Here is a 20,868-nt window from a genome sequence, read left to right as displayed (position 1 = left end):
ATCAATAATAATTAGTTTTCTAAGAATACAGTATCTGTTTTTAATTATCGAAAATTATTAAATGATCATAATAACATGATATAGGTTAAGTTTACATTAGTGTACTTCAGGTGCAATGTGTGTTGCATGTTACCCCACATCAGAGGTAGCATGAAAAATGTATATTTTTCGTCTCTCCTGATCGCAGGAATCCAAATTCTGATAAAATTCATATCGCGTGGTATTCTTCACGTGGCGGTTAGGATACTAGATGGTTTTTGTCTCATCGGAATCCTCAAATTTTTCATCCATATAGCTTTGAAGTTGAAAATTGTTGCAAGTTACCCCGTTTGACGGTACTTGAGTCGATTTTACACTGGTGGAAAAACGTCGCAAGTAACTGAATAAAACGGCTTATCATTTTGTCATAAAATTCTTGTGTGAAATAATATGAACTCCATAGTTTTGGCACGCGAGCTCATTGTATACAAAATTTAAGCAATGTACACGTCGAAAATATGTTAAAAAGGTGATTCATTTTAAAACAGTTTTAGAAGACAGGTTGTGATTCTTCTGAATTAATTTTCTCAAAACCGTATGGAAGTTACTTACGTCGATTTGAAAAAGTAATCGAGAAATATGTTATTACTAAGTTAGAATATGAGGTTGAAACTTAATTGAAAATTAAACAGGCTTAGTATGTTCTTACTTCAGTTGGTAGAATATTCAATGGACAAAACATGAGAAGAATCTTCGAACCCTCCGCGGGCCGCACAAAATGAGGTCGCGGGCCGGATGCGGCCCGCGGGCCGTACGTTGGGCAGCCATGCCGTATATTGTTGATGACGGATATTTTTAGGATAGTGATCAGAGTCAATGTTAGCGCCACGAGAGGTCCTGACGTCAGTTATATCGGAGAAGTGCGGTCCATGGATCAGAACGTTGATTCGTTCGTGATTCCGTCTGCTATGGTGATCTCCAAGTTTATCGATACGGGAGCCTGTGCTGAAAGAAGCAACTAATAACCATGTACTTCACATATCGTTGGACGATGTTCCATGCTATCGCTATGCTATGACCCCTAACGGGCGGAATCGCAGCCGAACAGTCAATAACAGCTGTGACCCAGCGTGCAGCAGTTTCTCGTGATAGTAACGCAAAATCAACTTTTGATGAGTTGGTGACCGGCCGGCAGAACCATCGGATGTTTTGTCTCCTTCTGCAGCACGAGAACCGGTACAAACTGCTTCTTCCATTCTTAATGACTCCGGTGGTATTGGCCATGGCTGTTGATCTGCTCCCAACCAACGCGGTCCACGCCACCAGAAATCGTTTCCAATTATATCTTATGGCTTGATACCTCTGGAAATTACACAGCTAAGAACATGTTGTAAATTTAAGTTTATTTTCATACACATATTTAAAAGATCAAAATAAACTGAAATGTCAGCGATAAATAACTTATTTTTCAATCAAATGCACTTTAAATTTACACGATCGTATAACATTCAAGCACAGACAAACAGAAGTAACACTTAGAACAAATTTCGATGAAAATCATAGTCGCGAGAACATATACGCCCAACGCTAAAATCGGTGTGTGGCCGATCGGCCAACAGGTGGCGGTAGTGTGTAAACGTCAAACACGAACAAAAAAGACGCGAGCGCTGCGGGTGGAAAGTTGGCCACCTACCATTTATTCAAATCGACCGTTAAAAAGGTGGTCGATGGACATCGATGAGAGTGTGACGTCTGTTTGTCTGTGATTCAAGCATCGTTGGTTGAAAACTAAACGAAATGCCGTAAAAAAAGGTGAATTTGGTTTATTTTTACTTCATGCCTCATTTTACACTACATTGGAATTTAAATATTTTACCTGTATAGGTCGGCAGGGTTCTCTATGCCAGGATCGTGTCTCCACTGCTCCGGATTGGAAATCATGTTTATTTTTTACACTGTGTTGGCGCGTTAACCGTGGCCAACTCCGGTCGGGTCAGGGTGGACTGTATTTTTCGGAATAAAGGGAATCAACACCACTGATTCTACTAGTCACTACTTTATTCTCACTACTATTTACACTACACTGTTCAATACTTTACTTTTCACTTGGATCACTTTTGGAACACTTTACTACGATGTATAATTCGCGGCGGTTAAAACAAGACTTCCAGGTCGAAGGTGTTGCGTATTTATACCAGCGCATTAGTGTTCCAGAAGATTCGCTTCTAGAAGGTTCGCTTGTTTGCGTGTTCCATATGCGCGCGGAACATTCTCGATCTCAATGACGGCTGGTACTCACTGAGGGTTGAACTCACTCGGTCACTCACGGCGTTCTTGGAACTCATTCGCTCACTGTGGGAACCTACGACCACAGAGGCGTCGGTTGCGTGGGTCGTGTTGGGGGCTGCACTCAGGTGAGTGCCACGAGTGGGGAGTCGAAAGTGGCGTGTGTTTTGCGACGAATTGGAAATGGCGTGGATGATTTCAGTCTTACTCTTTTACGGCTTGCGCCTTACGGAAAATACTGAATTGGCCACATACATGGTCCATATAATTTGTGTAGCTTAAACCCATCGCAGAACACAGATGGAATGCGTCCAGAAGTACGGCTGCGAAGCAATTCTCAAGGAATCTCGAATATTTTCAAAAAGTTGTGCTGATAATACAGCGCCGTAAAGTTCCAAACGTGGAATTGTTTGACATTTCAGGAGCGCTACTCGTGATTTGTATGAAAGTAGCTGCACCTCAATCCTCCCTGCGGCTTACATAAATACTGCATCCAAAAGCTTTCTCAGAAGCATTCGAGAAGTAATGGATTTCCGTGTAAAGTGAACCCGAAATGACAATGCAACAACCAATTTCGTTCAATAGTTGAAGCTGTGCAAGGTATTTCCCCCAAATCTCACCCACCGTCGAAGGTATTGTTTGGTCCCTGACCAGCGCACGATCGTTAACGTCCCAGTTGTCATTGCTGCCCCGAGAAGGCCTAAAGGGTCGAAAAGCGTTGCAATGATGAACTGCATTTCGTCATCACTCGTAACCATAGATAAGTCGAAACAGGGTGACGCTCTTTCTAACTTGCTGTTTAACATAGCGCTCGAAGGGTTCCGGGTCATTTGGCCGAACGCCATTTGGCCGAAAGAGTCATTTGGCCGAATGCCGTTTGGCCGAAATTTAAAACAATGGTGAACTACAGTTAGCATGCATTTGTAATGGATTTCCAAGCTGAATTTCAAAGAATAGTTTGTGCTTTGAGAAAGATAAATGGTCAGATAGTGTCAAAGTGAGAAAGATAAATGTTCAGGCAGACTGAACCAAGTGTTTTTTAATGGTTTCAGGAAAATGTACCCCGGCATTCGAAATGTAGAAATATTGGCATCATTCACTGTTATAATGTAACCTTTTTATTTGAAGACGCATCTGCATCGAAACAGCATCGGGAAAATCAAAATTGATTGAGTCCTTAGGGTTAATTCACAAATTTCATAATGCTGAAAATTACCATTTTTGACACCCACTCTCCCTCTAGTAATGCATTTTTGTATGAATATTTTTTCAAATTTTGTATGAGCTGTAACATTTTTAGAACACCCTCCCACCCCCTATAGCGTTATGAAATTTGTGAATGAACCCTTACCGTATCTTTTGAACACCAATATCATCTAGTCCGATCTGTCTGAACACCGACCAAATCATCATTGATAAGCAGTTCTTTAGTATTAGTTCAAGAAACAGTAAATGCTAAAAGAAGAACATCGTAAATGTAAGCAATTATTCATTTCTCTACTAGCGGTAATAGATGCCAGCAGAGGTTTTCGCAATTCGTTTGTATTCAGCTTTTGACAGTAACTAAAATGGTTTAAGACTTATTCGTCTTTCTGAAGCATCGGTTTGCTTCAATACTTCGAATCGTTCTAAGTAAATTAATTCATAATTCTATTTGAGTGTTCACCAAGTCGTTCGATTAACTGATATACGAAAGCAACGGTGCAGAGCGAATCTTGGAGGAGAATTACATCTCACCAAAGTTAATCCTTGGCTAAAAATATGTTTCAATAAGACTCTTAATGAGCGTATTTGAAGACATAGTTCTATTAATCAATGAAAAATAATCAAATATGAAAGAACAGTCTATGATTCAAAGAAGGAAAAATCTTTAAAATAAAAAATCAAACAAGTGTAATGCAAATAATTATAATATCAGTACAACTACAAAGAACTGCCGATGACTTAAAGAAGGTAAAATTATTACTAAAATATAAGCTAAATCACTGCCAACAATTATAAAATCAGTACAGAGAAAATAGCCTATGTTTAAGAGAAGGAAAATATTATGATAAAAATCACACTAAGCCCTAGCACACCGAAGGCAAACGAGAAACGAACCAACCATCAGCTTTTATCAGGTCATTTTAATTATTCTCTTGGAGCGCTAATATAACGACAAACATGACTGACGTTCGGCCTCATCAAAAAATATCAACAAATTTAATAGCTAATCAGTTATTGGACCACACTTTCATTTTTTCATCAAGTATTCATTTATTGTTTTTTTTTTTTTTTTTTGTTCGGAATTCGGCCTAATGGCTTTGTGGAGCATATCGACATCATCGGAACGTCAGGCAGTGGAAGAGGTGCGATTCGTGCCTTTGAAGAGGCGAGACTCGGATTTACGATCAACACTACAAAAACGAAGTACCATGACCCCACAGTTATGGATCAAATAGTGTGGTGTCCAACCTACAAAATTCAATAAAACGACATAGAAAACGTAAAATTGTAATTTAAAAGTACGAATAGAATCGTTACAAATTGGAACTTCGGTTAGTAAACTGTTTTGAGTGTAATATTTACATAGGATTGCATAAAAATTGAAAATTGGATCGGTTTCTGAAAACCATATTATGGATCAATTTTCATATTATGGACATATTACGGATCAGTGCGCAAAATCAAGAGATTTTCAACGCAATGCATCTGTATTGCATGATTAGGTGAAAGTTAACAATGTGTCACATATTATTGCAAAAAATAGCAGTGTTAGAGCTGAAAACAAAGATAAAATGCCTTTTTTTTGTGATACTGCATTGTAGTAACTGAGACATGAACTGTTTTCGCTTCACTCCAAGTTTTCCACACATTTTTTTCTGCTAAAAAATGATATTGACAAATCTTGATGTTTTATTAGTTTTATACTTAGTGCTATTGTCTAAAAATGTCGAATCTAATGCTTAAAATGACAGAAATCTACATTCTTTGGAAGTGATCCATAACCGTGGTGAACAACCGTTTCCTGGTCCATATTATGGATCACTAGTTAGAAGTGCCTAATATTCGGTATTTAGAATCAACAATCAAGAAAAATGTTTTCCAAAGATGAATTCATACTTAATCGAAGCGAACGAGCATGTTTTATGCTATAACATTTGAATTTTACCACCTGTGGGAGCTTATGAATGCTGACGGCACTTCTTACAGAAAACGACCATATAATGATAGCTGTGTGGTACCAACTAAACATTTGTCAAATACACAGTTATTTTGCGGTTAAATGTTGTGCTTAACATCATAAATGGTAGAAGACATATAGTATAACATGGGAAAAATATGTTTTACGTCAACGTTAATGTTTTGAGCGAGTTATCCGATGTTGAACGCCAAAGTGATCCGTCACTGTGGGTGATCCGTAACTGTGTGGGCATGGTACATGAGTAAGGAATAGAAATCGTGGTGAAAAAAAAACATGTACGCAATGTGGTCTAACAATGACATATAGTAATGAGATGAAAAAACCGAATTTAGTACTATACCATCATATTATCATCATGACATATAGTATATTCATCACAAGAAAAAGGAAATAGATAAGTTCCTTTTTGCTATTTGGCAGGTAACTTTGGTTTTAGGTCGTGAATTGAGGGCGGCCTCTTCGACCCCTATTGGAAGTATTCTGTTAATCGAGGGCTTGATTTTACTGCTGTTATTGAAAACTTTCTTCTGGAAGGAGATTCTCTTTCCCTGCCGCGGGTTTCGTGCAAGTGTCTGTGCTTGCGGGTCCGCACATCCATTTTTGGCCCTTCATACAGGACACTGACTGCTCACAAACAACAGTACAATCCTGATCAAATCGCTTTCCAGATTTTTCCAGTGCAATGCCTTGCTACAATAGATGGTAGTACCAAAACATCATCATCATCAACAACACCACAAAAACGAAGTACCGTAAAACAGGGTATCTTTGATAAAGCGGGTAACTTGAAGGGCGGGACATGTGGCGATATAAGATAATATTTGTTACTCAGTTAAGCAAAACGAATGCATAAGTAAAGAATGTTAGTATGACACTTCATATCAAAGCTATATTCATTTGAATCGAGAACATTTGAGACTTGATATACGGATATTAAAAATTCATGCAACTTTAGCAATTTCGGAACGTTTACGAACAATCTGTTCTACCATCACTAATTGATGTAGTTTTGAATAGTTCGTCGCTTATATTTGATGGCCTAGTTAAATAGTCTCAAATCTCTTCGCGAAAACAATTTTTACAAAGTGGGACCATTTTTGTAATCTAAATCAGATATTTTCATACGACGTTAAACGCCTAGAGGTATGCAACGCCCATGTTACGTAATTCACTCAATTTTGTTCTATTGATACTTAATTATCAAAACAGAAAACCGATTTTCGATTTTATAAAAACTATATATCCCTTTGTGGTGAAGTATACATATCTAATTGTTTTAGAATATTACATCTAGATAGAAGTCAGTAAAAATGATTATTAAGAAGACAGCACTGATGAATATTATCACGCTATAAACATAATTCGCAAATTAGGTCCAATTCAATGTATACTCTTTAGGCTGCGTTCTGTGATTGAACGGAACTTTCCTTGGAGAGTTATTTGAATTTGTGTAGACAGTTGATCTGGAAGAATCCAACTGTCAAATTAGAAAGGAAGAGCGAAAGCGAACAAGACAAAAGAGACAATCGGAAATCCGACCAAGCAGCGATCGTTCAAATCAGTTAATCGGTGATTGTTGATGAGAGCAACGGACGCGTTGCGGAAAGTTTTTAGAGGATGCTTATCGTCCTCTAATATTTCGGCAGGACACAACAACACTTTTCCTGGTTCGGTGGCCACCAATCAATATCCTTTCGTTTAAATCAAACATTCAAAAGATCAACCATGTTTTTATTTTCAGCTAACGAAAGATTGTGGCCAGGGTCGCTGGAAGACATTCTTCATGTATCTTTCGTGACTGCGCAACGCCATGGTCGTGATAATCGGCGCTACCTTAGCCTACGTATTCTCATTGAATGGAACGCAGCCCTTCAACCTATTCAAAATATTTTTTCTGGCAATCTATCAACTACAATCGATAGTTAGAAAGCCAGTACTTGTTTTAAAAAAGCATGCATAATTATTCAAGTTTTCTTCGAAAAAAAACTATCAAAGTTATCCCGTTTTACGGTACATAATAGCTGGGGGTCATCGTCGGTCCGAACGTGTTAGAAGTAGCAAAATGGTGCTGGGTGGTGACAAGTTTGAATTGGTGGAAGAATTCGTGCATCTTGGAACACTAGTAGTGACGATAATGATTCCGCGAGGTGAAAAATACAGAGAAACATTCGGAGTTTTTAAGTGTAATGTGCTGCGAAAAATACTCAATGGTAAATTAGAAAACAACATCTGGCAGCGTCGTCTGAATCACGAGTTTTACCAAATGTATAAATAGGTGGATATTATCAAGCTTAAAAATACGGCAGACTGCGTTGGGCTGGTCGCGTTGCTCGTATGCCGGAAGAACGCCAAGCAAAGATAATATTCAACAGAGAATCCGGACGACTTCGTGGTAGACCGCGCACCCAATAGCTTTTTGCAGTTGAAGAGTACTTAAGAACTTAACGTTCAGGGGGACTGGAAGCGATTGACCCTGGACCGAGCCCAGTGGAAAAACGAAGTGTAGCCCATTGAATAAAAATAAAAATGGTGTTAAATGTAAGCAATCTTGTTTTACGATATGGATATAAGGAAAATAATAATACAAAAATCTGTTTTCAGTGAAGCTATTGTAGTCAGTTTCGGGTTTATATTCAACAAGGCTACTCAAGACTACTCACCATTTACATGTTGGTTGGATACTCAATTTTCTGTCATAGCTAACTAATAGCATCAAACTCCATTGCAAGAATAAGAAACATCCCCTCATTAATGACCTTGGTCTCGATCTTCCCCGATAAACCGCTGCATCAGAGTAAAGTAAGAAAACGCTGTCTTCATGGCCTGTAAAATAATCATCACCAATCAAACCGTCACCGGTGTAATTATTATCATTCCTCAATACCACTCCGAATGTCGCCCGGTTGAGGTGGAAAAACTTTGCTGCACTAATGGCCACCACCCGGTCGGATCTCATCAACATGAACAGCAATAGGCGCCTTTCGGGAGCAGCCCATTCGTACCATTTGGTGTTGTAAATGGCCTCGGAAATTAATGAACTCTGCGGAATACGGTGGAGTAATGTATAATTGACGTATGGATTGAAAACGTAAATATGTTGACTGACCGCATCCATCAACTCGGTTCCCAGCATTGAAAATGAAAATATCAAAAATACAGTGTATTGCAGGATAAATGCCATTGAGGCTAACAAAAATAGGTCATCGATCTGAAGAAGATATTTTGTTTGATGTTTGTAGATTGGCCGAAAACAAAATTTAAGAATTTCCTATACCTACCACACTAACGACTAACATGACGTAACAAGTTTGAAATATGCATGAAAAATACAATAAAGCCATCGCTGGGCTTAGCACACTTTCCAATCGACGAGAAGTTCTGTGGATTGAAATAGAAGCTATGTTGATCAAATGCAAATCCGAGGTGCCCATTAACAATGGACGTTTCGCATAAAATAATTTTATACAAGAACAGGTTGCATTATTAGCCTATTGTCTATTATGCCAAAAACCCTAACAAAGATGTTTATGCAAAATGCCCCACCCCCCTTCAACACATAAGTATTCTCACCTGAAGCACACTTCGTGGACTTCAACAATGATGGCAAGCTGTCGTTTGAACTCATCTGGATTTTTGTACTCGTTAAGACGACCAATCTCCTGGTAAACTATTTTGTACAAGCAGGACACATGATGCAACATATTCCAGAAGAGACACTCATTCGACGACATAAATGTAAGCATTCCGTACTGGACGGCAATCGATGTCATCATCGTCGGCAGCCAGGTCCAAAAATTTGCCTTGTGATCGAAAACGACGAAACTGTATGGAAAGTATGATGGAGACACGTTTCCAATCAAATAATTCCAAAAACTTACTCAGCTTCCAGTACGGTAGATGGCAGTTCAACTGCTTCATTTCCGAACGAATATCTAACGATTGTAGTGATTGCTGGTACCACGCCATAAGTTGCCGCTTGAAAATATACCATTGAAAAGTAAATTTTCGTCAGTAATTCCGCCGAACGTCGGACGTGGCGCACGATACTTCCGACATCTTCATGCAGATTCCCCGCAAACTGATCATAGGCTTGCTGCAGGTCACGGTAACACTCATACAGCGTCTCCCGACACAAAACGTGATTCGAAATTCTAAGAACAAACATCGTGATGGCAAAAAGCTCCAGAATCGGTTTCATCAACACTATGAAGGACGGCTCTTCGCTGATCATGAACATGAAGCTTGGCACCAGGTACCAAAAAATCAAACAAAATGAGAACAGAACGGCTCTCCAGACATGGGAACGGTAGGCTATGTCACCCCAGAGCCCACAAAGCTGGCACAGTTTGACGTTGGTGGCCATCAGAGGAAACGTGTCTTTCGAGGGAGATGAAGTCATCCTAGATTTTTGGCGGGAAAATAATACCATGCAAGGGAGGTAACCTGTTAAATTGAACTATTCAATCCAATAACGATGTCGTATGAACTGTAAACTTCCGTTACGAATCAACATGACTTGTACAACAAACTAGATCAATGTCAATTAATGTCCGTCAGAATGTTAACCATTAATTGGCCAACATTTGTGAGAAACAATTAATCCAAGCGAATGGTTTATGAACTGTATTTTTCATTTTGGAATAAAACAGACACAATAAGCTGTACCGAAAGGCTATATGATCACAACTAAAATGTAATTTTGATATAGGACCAGGAGGATCAAGCTACACACATCAATTCAGTTCGACTAGGTAAGGCGATTTCTATGTTTGTGTATGTAATATCAAGAGACATAGCTATTTCTTCAAGGAAAGGGTAAGCTCCAGCTTTTCTGCCTTCAAACAAATTCAGTACTGGCAAGAATAAAGCTTTAACCTGAGCTTGATTGGCCGCCCGTAATTGCTACTCCAGTATCGCCAGATCAGCTGCACTTACACAAGGAACCAATCAGATGACTGCTTGGGACTAACAGAAACCCTCAGTGTGTAAGTACTGGTGATCTTCTTTTTTAGGCAACAATGACGCCTGCCAGTCAACCGGAATACCTCTGCATCTACGCCAGTTCATGCGGGGGAAACATAATTGTCACATGTTCCAAAATGAACAAACTCTCCAACAACTTCAAATACATCCACATCAAATACTACCTCAGCACCTACACCACCAAGCCAACCTCTATCTTTATCTGCAACCAAGTACTTCATTTTGGTTGCATGGTCAGCCCAGACAACCAGAATGTACATATAACGAAATCACCTTTTGCATTATGCGATGCTTATATGTGCAAAGATTCCGTATAAGATGTCGTCAAAAGGCCTTATGCGTACAAAAGTGGAGGCGATATATGTGCATAATTTATATGATGTAAATTGACATACAATGCGAGTGTACAGATTTTATTACGAATTACTCTGTATCCTTATACGACTTAATTTATGATAACAAAGTTGATTTGACAGCTGCTACGGATTGATTCGACTTCCTTTGTACGTTTATATGGAACGAAACAAAATGCACTGATGAACTCAGAAAAAAGCGTTCTATGCGAGGAAATTCATCTATTACACGATTTCATTCACCATGTTATGCGAGTGTGATGTAATTCGCACAAGTAAACGACTTTTTACGTTAATTTTTATGCGACTTCTGGTTGTCTGGGAGGTCTATTTTCGCTATCTTCCTCTTCAGAGGCCTCCTTCACTGACCTGCGATCTTTTCCAATAAGGTCGATATCGTCCGCAAAGCCAAAGAGCATATGAGACCGTGTGATAATAGTGCCGTTTCTCTGCATGCAAGATCTCCTAATAGCACCCTCGAGTACAATGTTGATCAGTAAGTTTGAAACTATTTCCCCGTACAACGTCACATCGAGCCATCCAGCGCACCACGTATCAGCCTAAATAGTTTCGCCGGAAAACCATGTTCAGACGCCTTGATATCAATACGCCTTCATTAGCCTGGGACACGATTATATGAAAAATTTAGATTCTCGCTCCAGTCCACTTTTTGGATTGCATTCAGATCCCATAACAACTGGAGTGTTTGATCCTTTGCTCGCGTCACTTGCTCCTGCGGGGGCGGGTGATGTGAGCAGGATCAATCGTGTCGCGCGTCGCTCGCGTGGCATGATCTATTAGTGGCGCGGATCGCGAAGCAGGTTAGTAGTGTTTGATCCTTTGCTTGCGTCGCTTGCTCTCGCGGGGGCGGGTGATGTTAGCAGGATCAATCGTGTCGCGCGTCGCTCGCGTGGCATGATTTATTAGTGGCGCGGATCGCGAAGCAGGTTAGTAGTGTTTGATCCTTTGCTCGCGTCGCTTGCTCCTGCGGGGGCGGGTGATGTGAGCAGGATCAATCGTGTCGCGCGTCGCTCGCGTGGCATGATCTATTAGTGGCGCGGTTCGCGAAGCAGGTTAGTTGTATTTGATCCTTTGCTTGCGTCGCTTGCTCTCGCGGGGGCGGGTGATGTTAGCAGGATCAATCGTGTCGCGCGTCGCTCGCGTGGCATGATTTATTAGTGGCGCGGATCGCGAAGCAGGTTAGTAGTGTTTGATCCTTTGCTCGCGTCGCTTGCTCCTGCGGGGGCGGGTGATGTGAGCAGGATCAATCGTGTCGCGCGTCGCTCGCGTGGCATGATCTATTAGTGGCGCGGTTTTTTTTTTTTTCAAATCATTTATTTGGTAGGCTCATTTGTTTTCTAAAAACTCTACGGAGCCGAATATCTTACAGAACAATTTGGTATTCTAAAAAAATCATACTAAATTATCAATAGCGGGTCTTGCGAGCGACCTTGGTTTTTGGCCCGGCACCTGTACTGGAACCCGAACCAGAACGTGAAGCCGCAAACTCGGCCCGCCGTTGGGTTGCTTTTGAGTTCAGCATCGCCTCGTGGATTGCTTTGGCCACTTCTCCCAGTTTTTCCATACTTTCTTTCCTCCGGCGCTCTTTTTCCGAATCAGCTCCTGTGTCACATACGGATTGCTCTATCTGTTCCGTTTCTAATTCTTCCGTGGATTGGTCGATGTACTCTTCTTCTTCTTCCTCTTCTTCAAGTACTTCGATTATGTCCTCCTCCAATGCTTCCGACATCTCCAATGCTTTTGATGTACTTGCTTCTCCAGACACAACGTCAGCATATGAACAAGTTCCAGAATTTCCATGTTTCTTCTTATCCTTGTTGTTTCGGCTTTGCCGTTGTGGGCAAGAGTCCCTGCGGTGTCCCAATTCTCGACACAGGAAACACGTGTCCTTCAGACCTTCATAGAAAATCCTCCCTTTCCTATGACCAACATCGATTGATGGTGGAATATTCGTTTTAACGACCATGTACACTCCACGCACTCCTGTGTACATGTGGTCGAGGCCAAGGTCCGACGGAAACTTCTCTCGGACCACATACTCAATTGTACCAAACTGTCCGAGCACCGACGACAAACTATCGTCCGGCAGTTCAGGTGGCAAATCAAACACACGGACGTATTGTGTATTTGCACCCGCTGTCGACATCCTCACCGTTACTGCTTTTCCGTTCGCATAAACGAATTGCCGTGGATCCACATTCTTGCGCAGCGATTCCGTCATAGCCTCTTTCGACGTAAATTTGATGAACAGCGAACGGTCTTGCGCTGTTTTATACGCAGTTTCCATTGACATCAAGTCCGTGTCCAGCTGCTTTAGGAAAGTTGCTACTTCCACCCATGATGGTTGTGGACAACCCACCGGAAAGCGAAACTGAACGGTATTGATTACTTTTTCACTCATGCTGTTTGTACAGCACAAAAAGCACCGCGATAGGTGTAGCAACAGTGAAGTGGCGCGGTTCGCGAAGCAGGTTAGTTGTATTTGATCCTTTGCTCGCGTCGCTTGCTCCTGCGGGGGCGGGTGATGTGAGCAGGATCAATCGTGTCGCGCGTCGCTCGCGTGGCATGATTTATTAGTGGCGTGGATCGCGAAGCAGGTTAGTTGTGTTTGATCCTTTGCTCGCGTCGCTTGCTCCTGCGGGGGCGGGTGATGTGAGCAGGATCAATCGTGTCGCGCGTCGCTCGCGTGGCATGATTTATTAGTGTCGCGGTTCGCGAAGCAGGTTGGTAGTGTTCGATCCTTAGCTCGCGTCAAATAATTTATCATGGTCTAATCGCTTATCAAAGTGAATCCAGTGACCCAACGATCCTCCCCATTAACAAACATCCCTCCCAGTAACCTTTGTGGAGATGCAGAGGTAAACACGGTCTCCATATAGCAAAGGCTACACACTAACATTCCTTCCTCCAATCCCACCTGACTGCAAGGACGTGGCCGGCGCCATTATTGACCCTGTATAAATGGAGGCACTGAATTATGCACACTGAAGAAGATTATGGCCAATCCCAGCCGAACTTCTAGTTGATTCTTTGTGCATTTTCACTGACTTCGGTCAATCACGGAATAGCAACCATTGATATGTGTAGTCAGTCTAAGCTAAGCTAAGCTAAGCTAAGTGCATTCAGATCCCATAACAACTGTGCAAAATTTCAGCTCGATCAGTGAAACTATATTTACGCGCCAGCCGTTCAAAGTTTGTATGGGATTTACTATGGGAAAACTTACTTTTTCAAAGAAAAATCGCCAGATGTCGTCCATTGACCTCTATAAAAATTCTAAATACAGACCTCGATAGTTATTTCTACGATGAAGAATATTGCCGAAGACCGCGAAACAATCCGACACTTGTGAAAACAGTTATTCAATGAAAACCTATTAGCAAGGCGACGATGATTAACACGTAAAGGAATGACAATAATAACAAAATAGGGCAATATTTCCGAATAGTATATGCTAAATAACTTTTTTCACAAGCTTCGGATTGCTTTGCGGTCTTCGACAATGTTGTTCATTTTAGAAATACCTATCGATATCTGTGTTCAGAATTTTTATAGAGGACAATGGCTGACCTCTGGCGATTTTTATTTGCAAAAGTAAGTTTTCCCATAGTAAATCCCATGAACGGCTGGCGCGTAAATATAGTTTCACCGATCGAGCTGAAATTTTGCACAGTTGTTATGGGACCTAAATGCACTGCAAAAAGTGGACTGGAGCGAGAATCTAAATTTTTCATATAATCGTGCCCCAGGCTAATGAAGGCGTATACAATTTTTCATATTAATACTATATTAGCACTTACGTCAGGACGTACTTTAAACTTAAAAATTCTTTTCATATCAGTTGCTTTTAAATTTAAAATATTTTTCATAAAAAAAGCGGTGAAAAGGGATTTTATGATATATGGAAAAGTGTTGCTCCATAAATAACTTGATATATTTCAGCAGGCTTCTGATTGATGATACTTTCGAAGAACAAGGCTTTTATGAAAGTAAAAAATATAGGCGGTCAAATTTCCCAGCCAAATTTAAATAATCATTGATTTTGATAACCTCCAATAATCGATTGTTCTAAACGTTGTGCCTTATTGGTGCAAGCAATTTTTTTATGACCTTATTATTATCACAATATTGTAAATTTTGCAAGGGATTTTAGTTTCGATTATTGCGGAGATTCTTGGACATTTTTTTAAATTATCGGACAGGTTTGGGCCGGAGGTTCTCCGATTTGCATGAAATTTTCACCAGAGGTAGAGCTCGTGGATACATGAGCAAAAGTGAAATTCAAAAAAAATTATAGTGGCCTATTTTCCCGGAAAACTCTAGATGAATTTTCACGATTTCTCTAAATACCTCAAACTTTGAAAATTCATATCTCCTGAACTATGCATTGTAGAAAAAAAGTTTTTTAGTGAAATCGAAAGGAATTTTCTCAGCAATCTATTAAAAATATAAAAAGAAAATCATTTCTTGGAAAATTTTTCACCATGGAGAAAATTGTCGGAAAAATAACGAAAAAACTATCGTCTGTATCATGAAAAATTTTCAAAAAAATATTTTTTGTTTCATCAATCCATACTCTAACTTTCGTCCATAGACACCAAAGTGGTATCTTTTATCGTTTAGGCGACAGAACTGAAAAATCGATGACCACCCGCACGCTTCCCATAGGAAAATGTGTTCTATTGTGGGCCTCATAACCGTGCGCTAACGGCGGCAGTAATTTACACGCATTGTCAGTGTAACACAGTGAACCATCCTTTCCTTTCCAGTCAGAAGAAGCTTTTCGTCAATCGGACCACTCTCCATTGGTCAGTTGGGTGTTTTGTGTGCCCTTCATCAGCAACGTTATTTAGTATTAAGGCTAACATCCTCTATGAAAGCCGCACGGGAAGTTCTTGTTACAATCAATCATTATGGTAACGTTTGAAGGATCAAATTTCAAGATCCACTTTCTTTGAAAACTTATGAATATGTTGTTTCGGCCAGGACGTCTTTCCTACGTTGTGTCTTTTACGATACAACGGACGGCAAATCAAGCGAACGGCTTCACTTTAACAGATTTATTACCACTGAGAGGCAGCATGCCTACTCGGTGGAGAAACGAAAGAAACTACATTCTTACAAATTCAATGGGTGCGCCTTACAAATTCGGACAAAGGACAAACATTTGAAAAGGGCCCAAGAGGTCTTGAGTCTTTTTTTGAGAAACGATGCTGTTGAGCCCTTTTTAGCCCGCCCACGCAAACTAACCCCACTATCAGAAAGATTGGTGTTAGCTCTTCCTTACACTATAAGGACCAATACCACTTATTGGTGAGCGTGATCGAGTTGAATTGGGTTCAACAGCGGCTTGCAAAGCCAATGTTTACCAATGTCGATGTGCCCATTTGAAATGTTTGTCCAGGAATGATTGTTAACATTCTGATTCCGTTCGAATGGCATTCGGGTTTGAGTGCTATAATGAGCGTTCACTGACTGGCAGTCCACACCACGGAATGATTCAGTGAGTAGGAATCCTCTCAGTCAGTTCAATGCATTCGGCGAACGGATGCTAAGTGCATGAACTCGTGCCTCGAAGATACAAGTGTATTGGTATTCACTTCTCTTCGCGTTCCTTCCGATTGTCGCTTTTACACAATCGGTTTCGACGCTTTCATGCTACACTCCGCCTAGGACGGTTCAGCTATCACTGAGGGTTCGATAGCAGCAGATTTTTTGCTATTTTTCTTCGGTGGCGTTCGGGTGAGTGAGTGAATTCCCTTCCCCCCCCCCCCTCCCCCTCCTAAAGGGTCAGTTCCTATTACCTATATTATTAAATGTTAGGATCGTTTTCAATTAAAGACTGTTGGTCTCAATAGTAAAGGTTACGAATAAAGGACATACAAAACACCCAACAGACCAAACGAGAGTGCTCCGTTTGACGAAAAGCTTCTTCTGACTGGAAAGGAAAGGATGGTTTACTGCGTTACACTTACAATGCGTGTAAATTACTGCCGCCGTTAGCGCACGGTTATGAGGCCCACACTAGAACACATTTTTCTATGGAAAGCGTGCGGGTTGTCATCGGTTTTTCAGTTCTGTCGCCTAAACGGTAAAAGATACCACTTTGGCGTCTATGGACGAAAGTTAGAGTATGGATTGATGAAACAAAAAATATTTTTTTGAAAATTTTTCATGATACAGACGTTAGTTTTTTCGTTATTTTTCCGACAATTTTCTCCATGGTGAAAAATTTTCCGAGAAATGATTTTCTTTTTATATTTTTAATAGATTGCTGAGAAAATTCCTTTCGATTTCACTAAAATAGTAGTTTACGGAACAAGTTGCAGAATGATGATTTTTACAGCACGAGTCGTAAATTTATCCTACGAGGCTTGCCGAGTAGGATAATTACGACGAGTGCTGTAAAAATCGAGTTCTGCAACGAGTTACGTACAACATTTTTTGCAATCTCGTAAAAGACCACTCGAGGGTATCAGAAATTATAGCGCAATGCATTCACCATTATTTTACAATTTCTGAGAAATTGTTGTGTTATGATTCATTACGCAACTCAAAACAGTTGCGTAATGAGAAAGCGTTGCGTAATGAATCATTACAGCACTGGTTTCAGTTAGGTAATGACTATTCCCGCACTGCATACTTCAGTGCAGGAAAGTAGGCCGTTTCATGACAGATTGGCATGATGTAAAACAGCCTATTACGATGAGAAATTGCAAAAAACTTTTTTTCTACGATGTATAGTTCAGGAGATAGGAATTTTCAAAGTTTGAGGTATATAGAGAAATCGTGAAAATTCATCTAGAGTTTTCCGGGAAAATAGGCCACTATAATTTTTTTGAATTTCACTTTTGGTCATGTATCCACGAGCTCTACCTCTGGTGAAAATTTCATGCAAATCGGAGAACATCCGGCCCAAATTGTCCGATAATAAAAAAAATCCCCCTATAGACACCTCCAAGGATTCTTTTAGAAGCTCCTCCGGAGATTCCTCCAGGATAGTTTGCACAGGGTTTCTGCAGAGATTTTTGCAGGTGTTTCTCTAGAAATTGGACAATTTCTTCAACGATTGTTTCAGAGATTTCTCTAGGGATATCCCAGCATAGAAATTTCTCTGGAAGAATTTATGAAGGAAACAATTGAGGGATTTGTTAAGTTATTAGTTATAGAATTCCTGGTATATACCTGGAGCAATCCCTGCAAGAATCCTTGAAGAAAATCCCGGAATTTTCCTGGAGTAATTTCGAGAGGACTATCTGGGGAAAGCCTGTAGATGTACTTGGTGGAATTTCGGGAGAAATATCATTAGTAACCCCTTGTTGGCAACTCTACAAGAATCCCTGTAGAGATTTTTCTAGAGGAATCCTCCGAGCAGTCTCCGGAAAACTTTCAATAGAAATCTGAAAAATCCCTGGAAAAATATATATGGAAGAAATTCTGCACCAGCTGCTAGAGGAATCTCATTTAACATATTGCCGGAAAAATTTATGAAGGAATCACTGGAGGCATTGCTGCAGAAACTCTTCTTTTGAGATTTTCCTGGAAGAATCTATAAAATAATCCTTGGTGTAATCCTGGAGGAACTCCTAGTAGTATTCCTAGAAGAATTGCTAAAGGTACTCCTGGAGCCCTGTCTGAGCCGGTCTGAAAAAATCTAGTTGCGATTGAAAGTTCTTCTTGGAGGATTATCTGCCAAAATCCCTAGTGGAATCCCTGGAAAAAAAGCTGTATGGATTACTGTAGAGACTATCTTGGAGAAAATCCGTGGTAGAATCCGTGGCGAAAAGAAGCTTCAATGGACGATTTTAAAATTATCCTAAAATAACAAAGGCCGAACATATGAGATAGACATGCTGTGAATACACCGGATACCATCAGAGTGTGTAACGATGTCATCGAATGATGATTGTTGGATAATAAATGAGCTGTACACGTGGCCACGTATGCACATGCATTCAACATTTTAAAGTACACAGTTACGAAATGGGGTTTTCCCAATTAAATGGCTGTACAAGGTTCCTTCTAATTAGTCTCAGGGTTGCGGTCAACCAATAGCCACCAGTTCTTACAATTTTGAACTTGATCAGATCACCATACAAGATGCCACCGTCGTCCTTTTCCATCATGTCCGCCAACGTGAGGCTTTGCCGAGCTGTTGGTTTGTGGTATGATCTAACCCACTGGAGATTTACCTGGCAACCGATTTTCGTCATTTTATCTCAAGTTTTCTGGTTCATGATTCCGACTGTGGCGTTCATGATTCAGAGGGAGAAAATTTTCGCAGTGCAGTTGAAACCTATTTTGGAGATTGTCGAAATTGGGATGATAGTATTCCGTACGACCGCCCACTGGTACGGTCGGCGATCGCTGACTAATTGCTTCGATGATCTGCATAAAGCTTTTGAACAGTTTTCCGTCAGTGCCCACGAAGATATCCGCAGAACATTGCGGCATTTGCAGCGATCGGCCAGTTACCTGGTCAAAATCTACGTATTTGTCGTGCTGTTCCAGGCGTTGTCCTATGGACCGCTGGCTACTTTCATTACCATTGTACGATATTGCCGTTCAGATGAGACCCTCGTTCTGACTTCACCGGTATTGGAAGCTGAGTAAGGCGTTGTAGAGCGGGAAGAGGTTTAATAATGACTGAACTTTTGACCAACAGTTATGTTTTCTTCGATCATCTGTCCAGTTTCTCAGCTTGGCTACCATCGAGTCTCATATCCGTATCCGTACAGTTTATGATGGTTATTTCTATCACAGCGAGTGAGTGCCTGTTGTGGAACTTGTTGCATCACGTGTCCTGTTTGTTCCGAATCGTTCGTTATGAAATATCCCGGTTGGATGGTTCTTCAGATAGGAAAACTTTCAGGAAGCAATTCGTTGAAATCATCAGTGCTCACAATACAGCATATAGGTGTGCCCGTCGTCTGGAAAGTATTCTAAGTCCTGTGGTGGGTATGCTGTATTGTTCGTGCATATTCCAGACCTGTTACGTGCTCTTCGTAACCAGTGTGGTGGACGACCCGATGCTTATGGCTTCGATGATCTTCATTCTGCAGTATACCACATTTCTCATATTTTCGTTTTCGATGTTAGGCACCGAACTGATGGGAGAGGTACGAGGAACGCAGTTATTGTTGAGTATTGTTACCAAACAAGTTTTCTTCTTTCAGAGTGCATTGGTTTCCGAAGCTATCTACACTTCTACACGGTGGTACGAGTGGTCAGTGGACAAGCGTCGTTTGGTTCTGTTTGTCCAGATGAGAGCCGATCGAATAACGGGAATAACAGCTTCAAAGTTTTTCTATCTAACCAGGCCGACATTTGGAACGGTAAATTAATGATATTTTCTTGTGAACTGTATAGTAATTTACATTCATTCCATAGGCTATGAAGACAGCATTTTCGTTCTTCACAATTATTCGGAGTCTTTTCGAAAATTAAACATGAAAATAAAATTTGACCTTATATAATTCTTGTAAAAGTTATATTGAGATATTCTTAGAAAAGATACAATGTTCAAAATTATATGAATTTTAGAATCACATGTTGAGAATTAAAAGCAAGTTACACAGCGTGTCCAAAAGAAGAAGTTAGTCATCGGTGATGTAAAAACGCAGATCAGGCAAAAAAAAACTTCTTTCAATCCATGGCTGTAAAATGCCTATATTCCGTTACAAAAGATAAAAACCTACGGCATGTATCCTTGCGAAAAGCAAGAGAGGTGATCAGTAGAACGACGTACGTGATTCTATCCATGATCTATCTATCCATAACGTTGATAGACGTGATAGGCCATGTTCAACGGTGCTGTTTAAAGGCTAGTTTGACGAAGAGTGTCATAGAGTGCCCGATTTGAAAAAGCTGCGAGAAGCGGAATGCTGCTGACCGTAAAGAGCCATAGAGAGGGTTGTACAGAAAAGGTGTTACAAGTGCTATTCAAGTGCTGACCTCATCGTATCGTCTGTATACGAGAGGTAGTTTAGTTTCATTCAATCTGCGTTCTGTAACGTACCGCATCGGACAGAATTTGCGTGCTATCAAATCGGTCGAGCAATA

The 20,868-nt window shown here is 40.5% G+C and overlaps 2 protein-coding genes across 2 annotated transcripts; one reads left to right on the top strand and one right to left on the bottom strand.

Moving 5' to 3' along the window:
- Nucleotides 1–8,045: 8,045 nt before the first annotated feature.
- On the bottom strand, nucleotides 8,046–9,959 carry LOC5573332 (odorant receptor 43a). Its single transcript, XM_001654502.3, has 6 exons — nucleotides 9,328–9,959; nucleotides 9,020–9,271; nucleotides 8,728–8,827; nucleotides 8,556–8,657; nucleotides 8,334–8,489; nucleotides 8,046–8,272 (listed from the first exon to the last, which is right to left on the bottom strand). The coding sequence occupies exons 1-6, from the start codon at nucleotides 9,876–9,878 to the stop codon at nucleotides 8,198–8,200; spliced, it is 1,236 nt and encodes a 411-aa protein (XP_001654552.3). The 5' UTR covers nucleotides 9,879–9,959; the 3' UTR covers nucleotides 8,046–8,197.
- An 8,896-nt stretch (nucleotides 9,960–18,855) lies between these two features.
- LOC5573331 lies at nucleotides 18,856–20,354 on the top strand. Its single transcript, XM_001654501.3, has 4 exons — nucleotides 18,856–19,415; nucleotides 19,472–19,925; nucleotides 19,983–20,141; nucleotides 20,197–20,354. Exons 1-4 carry the CDS (start codon nucleotides 18,907–18,909, stop codon nucleotides 20,251–20,253), a joined length of 1,179 nt encoding a protein of 392 aa, XP_001654551.2. The 5' UTR covers nucleotides 18,856–18,906; the 3' UTR covers nucleotides 20,254–20,354.
- Nucleotides 20,355–20,868: the final 514 nt, after the last annotated feature.

Source organism: Aedes aegypti, chromosome 1 (genome assembly GCF_002204515.2).
Source record: "Aedes aegypti strain LVP_AGWG chromosome 1, AaegL5.0 Primary Assembly, whole genome shotgun sequence".
In the NCBI taxonomy this organism is placed as follows: domain Eukaryota; kingdom Metazoa; phylum Arthropoda; class Insecta; order Diptera; family Culicidae; genus Aedes; species Aedes aegypti.
This window is presented reverse-complemented; position numbering and strand designations above follow the sequence as displayed.